General features: G+C 38.3%; 1 protein-coding gene across 1 annotated transcript in view; it reads right to left on the reverse strand.

Moving 5' to 3' along the window:
• PTPRQ (protein tyrosine phosphatase receptor type Q) overlaps positions 1 to 6,910 on the reverse strand; it is a 227,369-nt gene extending 220,459 nt beyond the window's left edge. Inside the window, exon 1 of the mRNA XM_040491337.1 lies at positions 6,799 to 6,910. Coding sequence (XP_040347271.1) covers positions 6,799 to 6,846 — 48 coding nt within the window. The 5' untranslated portion in view covers positions 6,847 to 6,910. The remainder of the gene's footprint in view (positions 1 to 6,798) is intronic.
• Positions 6,911 to 9,618: the final 2,708 nt, after the last annotated feature.

Genomic DNA, 9,618 nt, shown 5'->3' on the forward strand with positions numbered 1-9,618 from the left:
CCTTTTTCAAAATTATTTTTTCTTTTGCTGCTCTGCTTGAGTGAGTTCCACTGTCCTGTCTTCTAGATCATTGATCTTTTCTTCTGCTTCATCTAGTCCACTGTTGAATCCCTCTAGTGTTTTGTTTTGTTTTTTAGCTCAGCTACTATATTCTTCAGCTCTGTGAGTTGGTTTGCTACTCTCTTATATTTTCTGTCTCCTTATTGAAGTTCTCACTGTGTTCATCCATTCTTCTTCCAAATTTGGTGACCATTTTGTTGACTATTATTTTTAACTTTTATCAGGTAAATTACTTATCTCCATTTCATTATGGTCTTTTTCTGAGGTTTTATCTTGTTCTTTCATTTAAAACAGATTTCTTTGGGGGCGCCTGGGTGGCGCAGTCGGTTAAGCGTCCGACTTCAGCCAGGTCACGATCTCGCGGTCCGTGAGTTCGAGCCCTGCGTCAGGCTCTGGGCTGATGGCTCAGAGCCTGGAGCCTGTTTCCGATTCTGTGTCTCCCTCTCTCTCTGCCCCTCCCCCGTTCATGCTCTGTCTCTCTCTGTCCCAAAAATAAATAAACGTTGAAAAAAAAAATTTAAAAAAAAAAAAAAATAAATAAATAAATAAATAAAATTAAAAAAATAAAACAGATTTCTTTGTTCTCTCATCTTGCTGGTCTTTATGTGTTTGTGTCCATGTTATTAGGTAAAACATTTACCTCTTCCAGTCTTGAAGGAGAGGCCTCATGTAGGAGATAAACCTTATTGTACAACTATGCCCTAGCTCTTGGCTATCTTTCAAACCTTTGTGATTGTCCAAGAAGCCTGATTACTCTTAATAGATGCCAGTTGAAGAGGATATGCCAAGACCTGCTAGTGTTCCAGAGGGAGAGATCTCACTCATCACCCAGTTTCAGACTGATAGGAAGGCAGACCCCCAAGGAGCATCTTTTAATGTATGCAAATATATACAGTCCTGTGGGATCACAATCATAAGTCATGCTGACCTCCAGACCAGGTGATCTGGGAAATATCCCCTGACTCACAGTTGTAAAAATCAGGGCTCCAGATGAGTGTAAAAGCCCATTTCTGTGAGGTACCAGCAAGCTCAGTGAGCCAAGGGAAAGGACAAAGATGGTGGTCCCCAGCATATGTTCTCTGAGAGCACGTCCGTAGCCTTTATATGTGTGGCAAACCTGAGGTGTGCCCATCAGGATGAAGGTCCAGGACAAGTAAATAGGCCTTTTTCATAGCAAGACTGGAAGTGTGTTTTACTCTGTTATCTGTGGAGTGTCCTGGGGGTTGGGAGTGGGGGCTTTTAAAACTGTCTTTCTAATTGTTACCATCCCATGAAAACCAGGAACTCAACCCTCCCAGCCCTTGCCACCAGAACCAGATCCCCAGAAGCATTCCCTGTGTAGGAGAATTCCCTATGGCTTTAGCAAAGCAGAAGGCAAATGTAGGGCTGGGGATGCCGACTGGTTTTACCAGGGCAGTGGGAGAATATAGGGACTACAAGTGCCCGCCAGTGCTAGCAAGGTAGAGAAAAGCACAAAAATGGCTCCTGCCAGGACCTCTGTCATTAGACAGAGTCCCAACAGGCCACTTCCACTCCACTAGAAACTTTAAGATAAGCAAATGAATCTCCTTCACATATAGGCTAGATGCTTTTCAAACTGCTGCTTTGAAAAGGAGAGTGAATCTGTGTGCAATCCCTTAAAGTAGTATCTCAATACTTTACAATCTCATTGGTTTTCGAAGCCACATGTTTTGGGGGCTCATCTCTCTGCTGCAGATCTTAGGGGCTGGGGTGCCTGATGTGGGGTATGAAACCTTTGCTTCTCAGGGAGAAGTTCCAGATTTGTGATATCCTTCCCTATTGTGGGTTGCTATGTGACGGATGGGGTTTTTGGCAAGACTGAATCTCAGCCTCTCCTACCCATCTCAATATGGCCCCCCTTTTTTTTGAGAGAGATTGAGACAGAGCATGAGTGGGGTAAGGGCAGAGAGAGAGGAAGACACACAGAATCCGAAGCAGGCCCCAGGCTCTGAACTGTCAGCACAGAGCCCGACACAGGGCTCGAATCCACGAACCATGAGATCATGACCCGATCTGAAGTCGGATACTTTACCGAGTGAGCCACCCAGATGCCCCTTTTATTGTCTGTTTGAAAGGAGCTGTTCATCTAGTATTCAGGTCTTTTTCAGACGGAATTATTCCATATGTGGCTGTGGGTTCAATGTGTCTGTAGGAGGAAGTAAGTTCAGAATCTTTTTATGCTGCCATCCTAGACTGCCCCTTACTTGTTTCTTTTTACTTTTTTAATGTTTCTATTAGACAATTTAAAATTGCACACAAGGCTCTCATTTATGGCTTCCATTATATTTCTATTGGACAAAGCTGGTCTACAACATCACTCAGAGTTCATAAAAGACAGTTGAAAGGTGTAAGAAAGGAAATGGCAAACTTCCATTGATGTTCTATATCAACTATTTGATTTTTTCTAAGTTCACATTGAATTCTTTTAGGTCTTAAATGTGTGAGCCAATGTTTACTTTCATGCTTGGAATAGATTATACCTTCAGTTCCATTACAGTTATGAGATTCTTTTAAAGCATATAAATCTTTTTGCACTCCCAGTGCTCATGAAAAGAAAGCCAGCAATCTAATAGTTTCAGAGGATTACTCACTAGAACAAATATTTGGTGTTCAAATGAATTTCACAGTTCATCCATACTAATAAATGTTCTTTATATTTTGAATGCTCCAAATGCTGGGCAAAACAAAGCAAGGATTTCTGTTTTGTAAAGGAACTCCAATTACAAAATTTATTACCAGAATATTTTGCATAAGTATATCACTATGAGCTTAATTCTTCTGAAAAAAGATAGAATTGATTGAAGTTGATGTCTACTAATATCATGAGAAATAGAAGATACTAGTTTTCTTATGTTCTCCATGACATAGACCTTGCAATGACCTTGCATGCCATGCATACTCCATCATTAGTAGAGAACTATTAGATAGCTTGGTTTTCTGAGAACCCGTTAAGAGACAACTGGAATTTATATTGCAGCAACAGAATTGACAATACCTGGTGACTGAGACTGAAGATTTCATTTAAGATAGCTCACTTTAAAATTTGCCTTGGTTTGGGCACCTGGGTTAAGTGTCTAACTCTGGATCTCAGATCAAGTCTTGATCTGTGGGTTGTGAACTCAAGCCCCATGTTGGGCTCCCTGCTGGGTGTGGAGCCAACTTAAAAAAAATTTTTTCCCTTGGTTAATCAGTCAGACCTTTAACACATACTGCCCTTTCCTTTTAGTTTTAGAGGATTTAGACTTGATATTACCTTCCCCCCCCCAAGCTTTTTTGAACTGTTGTTCCAGTCATTATCTTTCTCATATCTGCAGTTCTTCTAGAATGTAAGCACCATAAAGATAGGAATTTGTTGTTAAAAAAAAAATAGTTGTTTTTTTCAATGTTGACTTTTGGATTTGTTGAATGATTGAAATTGTTATTGTTCCAGGAATCTTTCCACTCAGCCTGAAGGCATGCACTACACTCCTATCCTTTAAAACAAAACAAAACAAAACAGGGGCACCCGGGTAGCTTAGTCGGTTTTGTGTCCAACTTTGGCTCAGGTCATGATCTCATGGTTGGTGGGCTCAATCCCGCATCAGGCTCTGTGCTCATAGCTCAGAGCCTGCAACCTGCTTCGGATTCTGTCTCTGGCTCTCTCTGCCCCTCCCCTGCTTGTGCTCTGTCTCTAAAATAAATAAACATTAAAAAAATTAACAAACAAAAAAAACAACTCTCTTTTACTTTACTTCTAATCTTAAACTATAACTAATGAAAGTATTATAATATACAGAGTCTAACTCCATTTCCTTTTTTTTAAAAACTCCATTTCTTGTTTGACTACTGACAACTTTTAGATCCCTACCCCTCTTCCCAACCTACCCTACATCTCAGCCTCCAAGATAAGAAAGCCTTAGATTCTTTTGCCTCTGAGGGCAGAAAACTTTCCACCTTCACAGCTTCTAGTGCCTTCAGGAAGCTCCTGCCCCAGCTCTACCCTCTAAGCACAATAAAAAAATGAAAACCAACTCCTCTTCCTTTCTATTTGCTCCTGTTCTCATATGACCCCTGTGAACCTATTCCATCCTGGGATTCCTCAATTTGTTATAAATACTAATGAGTGCTTTTGTGTCATATGCTTTGGCATCCAAAGAAATTCCTGGTGGGTAATCATGTCTGCTTCTAAGCAGACATCAAAAAAAGTGGTAAACACATAAAACTAATGTAATGTTATATGTCAACTATACTCAAATAAAAAAACTTTTTTTAAAACAAGTATATTGTAAAAAGGATATGACAAAGACATGAACATAAAGTTAGGTGAATCACAGAAGAGAATAAATAATTATATTGAGAAATAGCTGGGGAAGCCATCCCCAAAATATGGTGAGAGTAAAGAATACATCAATAAACATATCAGAAAGAAAAAAACTTATAGGGATGAGTCTCAAGCGGTGTGTACTATCAAGGAAAGAAAGAGTAAAATGCTAGTGTATTTATAATATACGCCTGGAATTTAAGATGAGTATGAGGGAAGGTGATGAGATGATGTTTCAACAGATTTAGAAGGACTGTTCCGGGTGTCAGCTTGTTCCTTGGAACAAAAGGGAGCCAACAATGATAGTAAGAGCCTGAAACAAGGCAAAGTAGATGGAAACAGAAAAGAAAAGGATTTTCACAGTAATTCTAAGTTGGAATCATCAGGATTCAGTAAACAAGTACATAAGGAGCTGAAAGAAAAAGGAGTCAAGGATGACACTAAAGTTTCCAATAAGGGAGGCTGATAAATTTCTAATAAGGGAGGCTGATAAATTCAAGGGAGCTTTCATACAGGGAATGATATCTGAGCAGGGTCTCAAAGAATTGTCAAAGAAAATTGGGAGAGAATATATTCCAAAGAACATGACCAAAGAATAGAATCAGGAAAACACAAAATATGTGGATAATGGTAGGCAATACAATTCTGCTGAAATATGCAATCTAGAGAAAATAGATTAGACAGGTTGTTAAAGTCTGACTCTGAAGACCATACTAAGTCGTGTGTACATTAGATAAATGGTGGAGAACCACTAAAAGACTCTATATTTTATACAAGTCTTAAAGATAGATTTACAGGGTGCCTAGGTGGCTCAGTCAGTTGAGCGTCCCAACTTCGGCTCAGGTCATGATCTCGCGGTGAGTTCGAGCCCTGCATCAGGCTCTGTGCTGACAGGTTGGAGCCTGGAGCCTGCTTCCCATTCTGTGTCTCCCTCTCCCTCTGCCCCTCCCCCGCTCATGCTCTGTCTCTCTCTCTCTGTCAAAAATAAATAAACATTTAAAAAAATTAAAGATAGATTTATAACATTACTTCTTTATCTTTAGCCCAGATACTATAAACAAATGTGGCTTCTTTTTATGTCTGTCATATAGTAACTATTATTTTCTTTCCCTTATTGATCTTAATTGTTAAAAAATTCATACTCAAGCATAAAACCCAGATGTACTGATCTGTTCACATCAAGTATCCAGTAGTTTTATTGCTCTGGTTCCTTTTAGATTGCACTGAGTTGAGAAATTATCACATTTTATAGTATATTATTTTTTACTTACGGGAAACATTTTTTGTTGTATCTGCCCAAATACTAATGATTCTTTTTATAATCCCTATCCCCCATAGACCTGTGGCCACCATTTTTTTTTTACATGATTTGGGACCTACAAACACAGTTAACTGGAACCGTACGAGGTATCTAATCCAATTTGGAATAATCACAGTCCTTCCCATGGGAATTTAAGGGGAGTCTGTCTCTCTGTAGCTGATAATGTACCGTTTGTACTTGGAAGTGTACACAGCATTCTTTCACTCACCACACAGATTGCTTAGCAAAGAAAATCGGTCATCAGAAAAAGTAATAATAAGGCAGATGAGCAGAAGTTGACAGAAAAGAAAATAATCCCTGGATTCTCCACAGCCTTAAAATATCTGATTGTAGGCCTTCCTAACACCCAGTTATATCCCTTTCCTTGGTCCCCATGAGGCTCTCTTGTATTAATACATTTTCGTCTTTGTTGCGTAAACTATTTCAGGTTGTTTTCTGTTATTTGTAACTCAAACTGCCACTTCCTACCACTAAGAAAGTATGGAAAAGTTGTTGGCCCCATAGAATGCAAAGCAACAGTACCGTCCCTGGAAGTTGACTTGGCAAACTGTACAATGTAGGATGCAGGGTGAATACATTTCCCCATGTGATGCCAAGTTACATTGTTAGCAACAAAACACAAGCAAAACATACATATTTAGTAAAAATAATAACAGACCCAGTTGAAAAGTGGCTGCTCCGTATATCTTAACTCTCCTACTCCCTCGGCTAGAAGTCTCCACTCAACTAAATCTCTAGGATAAGGTTGAAAGGGAGCCCATAGCACATCACCCAGTTTAAACAGCTCAGATCTTTGTTCTGGCCAGTGCTGTCACAGAAGCTTTACCCTCCAGCACCACTGTTCCTTCATTCACTGTCCTTTCATCTCTGAAAACCAAACTCTTTTAAACTATCAACTTTGATTCATATTTGACCATTTCCCATGATAACCTTGTACTTTTAAAGCAGTAAATAGAAAAGATTACTTTGGAGGAAAATCTTGCATGAAAAATAGAATAGTTTTTAAAACCATTAATGTAAAAGAAAGAATAAAAACAGAGTGAAATAAAGACCCTACTAAACATCAAGGTTGTATGATAGCAGCACCGTTCTTTACCTGAAACTTTTCAAAGCCTCCTTGTGGAAGTTTCCAAGACAAATACATTGTGTTCTCTTCCTGCCCCAAAATCAGCAAATCAGATGGTGGGTCTGGATCTAGGGCAATGAAATAAGACACTGGAATGGTATCATTTTTTTTAATTAAAAAAAATTTTAACTTTTTTTAAAGTTTATTTTTGAGAGGGGGTGGAGGAGGGAGGGGCAGAGAGAGAGGGAATACAAAATCTGAAGCAGGCTCCAAGCTCTGATCTGTCAGCACAGAGCCCAATGTGCGGCTTGAACCCACAAAACGTGAGATCCTGACCTGAGTTGAAGTTGGACGCTTAACCAACTGAGCCACCCAGGAGTCCCTAATATTTTAAATACGATTTTAGAGTGAGAGAGGGAGCGTGCAAGCAGAGGAGAGGGGCAGGGGAGAGAGAGAGAATCTGAAGCATGCTCCACACTCAGGTGGAGCCCAAAGCAGGGCTTGATCCTACAACCCTGGGATCATGACCTGAGACAAAATTAAGAGTTGGATGCTCAACACCTAGGTGCCACCCCCCTTTTATTTTATTTGAGAGAGAGAGAGGGGAGAGGGGGTAGGTAGGGAGCAGAGGGAGACAGAGAATAAAATACTGAAATGATATCTTTAAAAAACAAAACAATAAAACCTTGACTGTCACACTATGGAAGAGTCCTAGGACACACAGAGAGAGACACTAAGCACTGGAATGATATCTTAAAACAAATGAATACACAAAATAACCTTGACTGTCACACTATGGAACAGACTTGGATACAGAGGTTTTTCCAGTCTGTTTTAGTACTGTGTGATCTTGTGCAAGCAATCTATCCTGAATCTGTCTCCCCAACTCTGCAACGGAAGAGAAAAAAACAATTTTCTAGAAAGCCTCTTCCCACAATAAAATTATGTAAAATATGGATTTTAACATTTCTTTTTTCTCATAGCAAAATTCAGTATGAACTTAATTCAAATTGGGATTTTTAACTTACAATTTTATGCACTGCATAGAGTAGGAGATCTATCACCCCTGCCTTAAGTTCACAAACTCCTTTTCCCTTTAAACATTATAACTGAGAAGGTTCTTGAAGCTTATTCTTCAAATTGGTAACATGACTCTATTTCTAATTCCTATTAAATATTGTCATGTTACATTGCTTTTTTTAACTGAGAGAAATATTAATATTTTTTGGAATAATTTCATCTCTAAAATTCAAATTTTGCATGAGATTTTATTTGTCCCTACTTACATATTGATTTAAGTTTATTAGAATTCAATTCAATGGTACACTTAAATCTGAGTCACTGATTCACTATCCTTTTTTATTCTGTTTTTCTGTAATGCATATTCCCTTCTAACTGGAATTAATTTATTATGCTTCCAAATTCCCATAATATATTTTAGCTTTATTTTATACACTTATTACTATTCCATCTACTTCCAAATGGAGTTGAGGTGGCTGATAAAAAAGGCAGGTACAGCAAGATAAAAAACTATTAATATACAGTAAAAGACAAAAGTCAAATAGTAAAGTCAGAGAGATGGGGAAAATTACTAAGTCACCAGCCTTGTCTTAGAAAACACAGCCAAAGCAACATCATGAAATATGAAGGTATTATTAAACCCAGAGTAGAAATGAAGATCTTGAGGTCCAAACAGAATCAGAATTTGTACAAAGTCACAGAGCCAAGAAATACAAGAGTCCTGCAGATGACATAGTGGCCTTTCTACTGAAGCACAGTAGTTACAAGGACAGGATTTCATCTCAGGGAAACACAGGTTCAAATCTCTGTCATCTTGTATAAGATATAATTTCTACTGAAATTCTCTTAGCCTCAGTTTCCTCATTTATAAAAAATACAAACATATGCATCACATTATGATTGACAGAATAAAAGTAGTCACTCAGAATTAAGGGATATAAAGCATACCTAACAAAATGCCTGATAAACAACAAGCACTCAATTTGATGATGACAACAATGATGGTGATGGTGACCATGATAATGGCACAGCCCAAGTCAAAGCAGCAAGGAAACTTTCACTGATATACAATTTTTAAATAAAGTTAAAAAAAAATTAAGCCATTTCTCATCTGTTTCTCATCTATTTCTGATGTTTCTTAGGATGGTCTTTATGAGAGGCAGCAATGTCATATCAGTTTTAGAGTTAGATACCTGGGTTAAATATCTCACCTTTAGTAATGAACACCTCTGAGCCTTAACCTACATTTGAGGTTACCTGGGTAGATTCAGTATGGTGACTTAAGCAAATAACATCATGTTGGTGTATCGTAAGTGCTCAAATGTTTTAGTGTATTTTCCAGGAATTTATTTGACTATCACTCATTTTCCAGTGCTTTCTCCTCCTCCATATCTCAGATTCTGAGGTTAAGCCTCCTCTCACACTGACAGAGCACTGGTACTTTATTAAATACAGGTGCATGTGCCGGGGCCACACAAGTGAAAGGAATCTTTGGAACACTGCACATGCTCAAGGCACGCATACATGCAAGTGATGCTAATAAGGTCAGAAGAGGCAAACTGAACCCCAAAATGCAATTAAAAACACAGTGCCATTTATTTTTTCATATTAAAAGTTTTGTTTTGTTTTTCATAAAATGTTAAATACTCAAAATATTAGAAAAATATTGACTATTGCATGACAATAATATCTTGAGGTTTAGAGTACTTTGCACTTGCAGAGAGAGCTTTGTGTTTGGATTTTATCAACAAGATTTTGCACCCAGGCAGGAATAATTATTCTCATTTTATAAGTGAAAACTTAATAGTTTTGCCCAAGGTCACATAATTA

This window comes from Herpailurus yagouaroundi, unplaced genomic scaffold (genome assembly GCF_014898765.1).
Source record: "Herpailurus yagouaroundi ecotype Mexico unplaced genomic scaffold, PumYag 182, whole genome shotgun sequence".
Classification (NCBI taxonomy): Eukaryota; Metazoa; Chordata; class Mammalia; order Carnivora; family Felidae; genus Herpailurus; species Herpailurus yagouaroundi.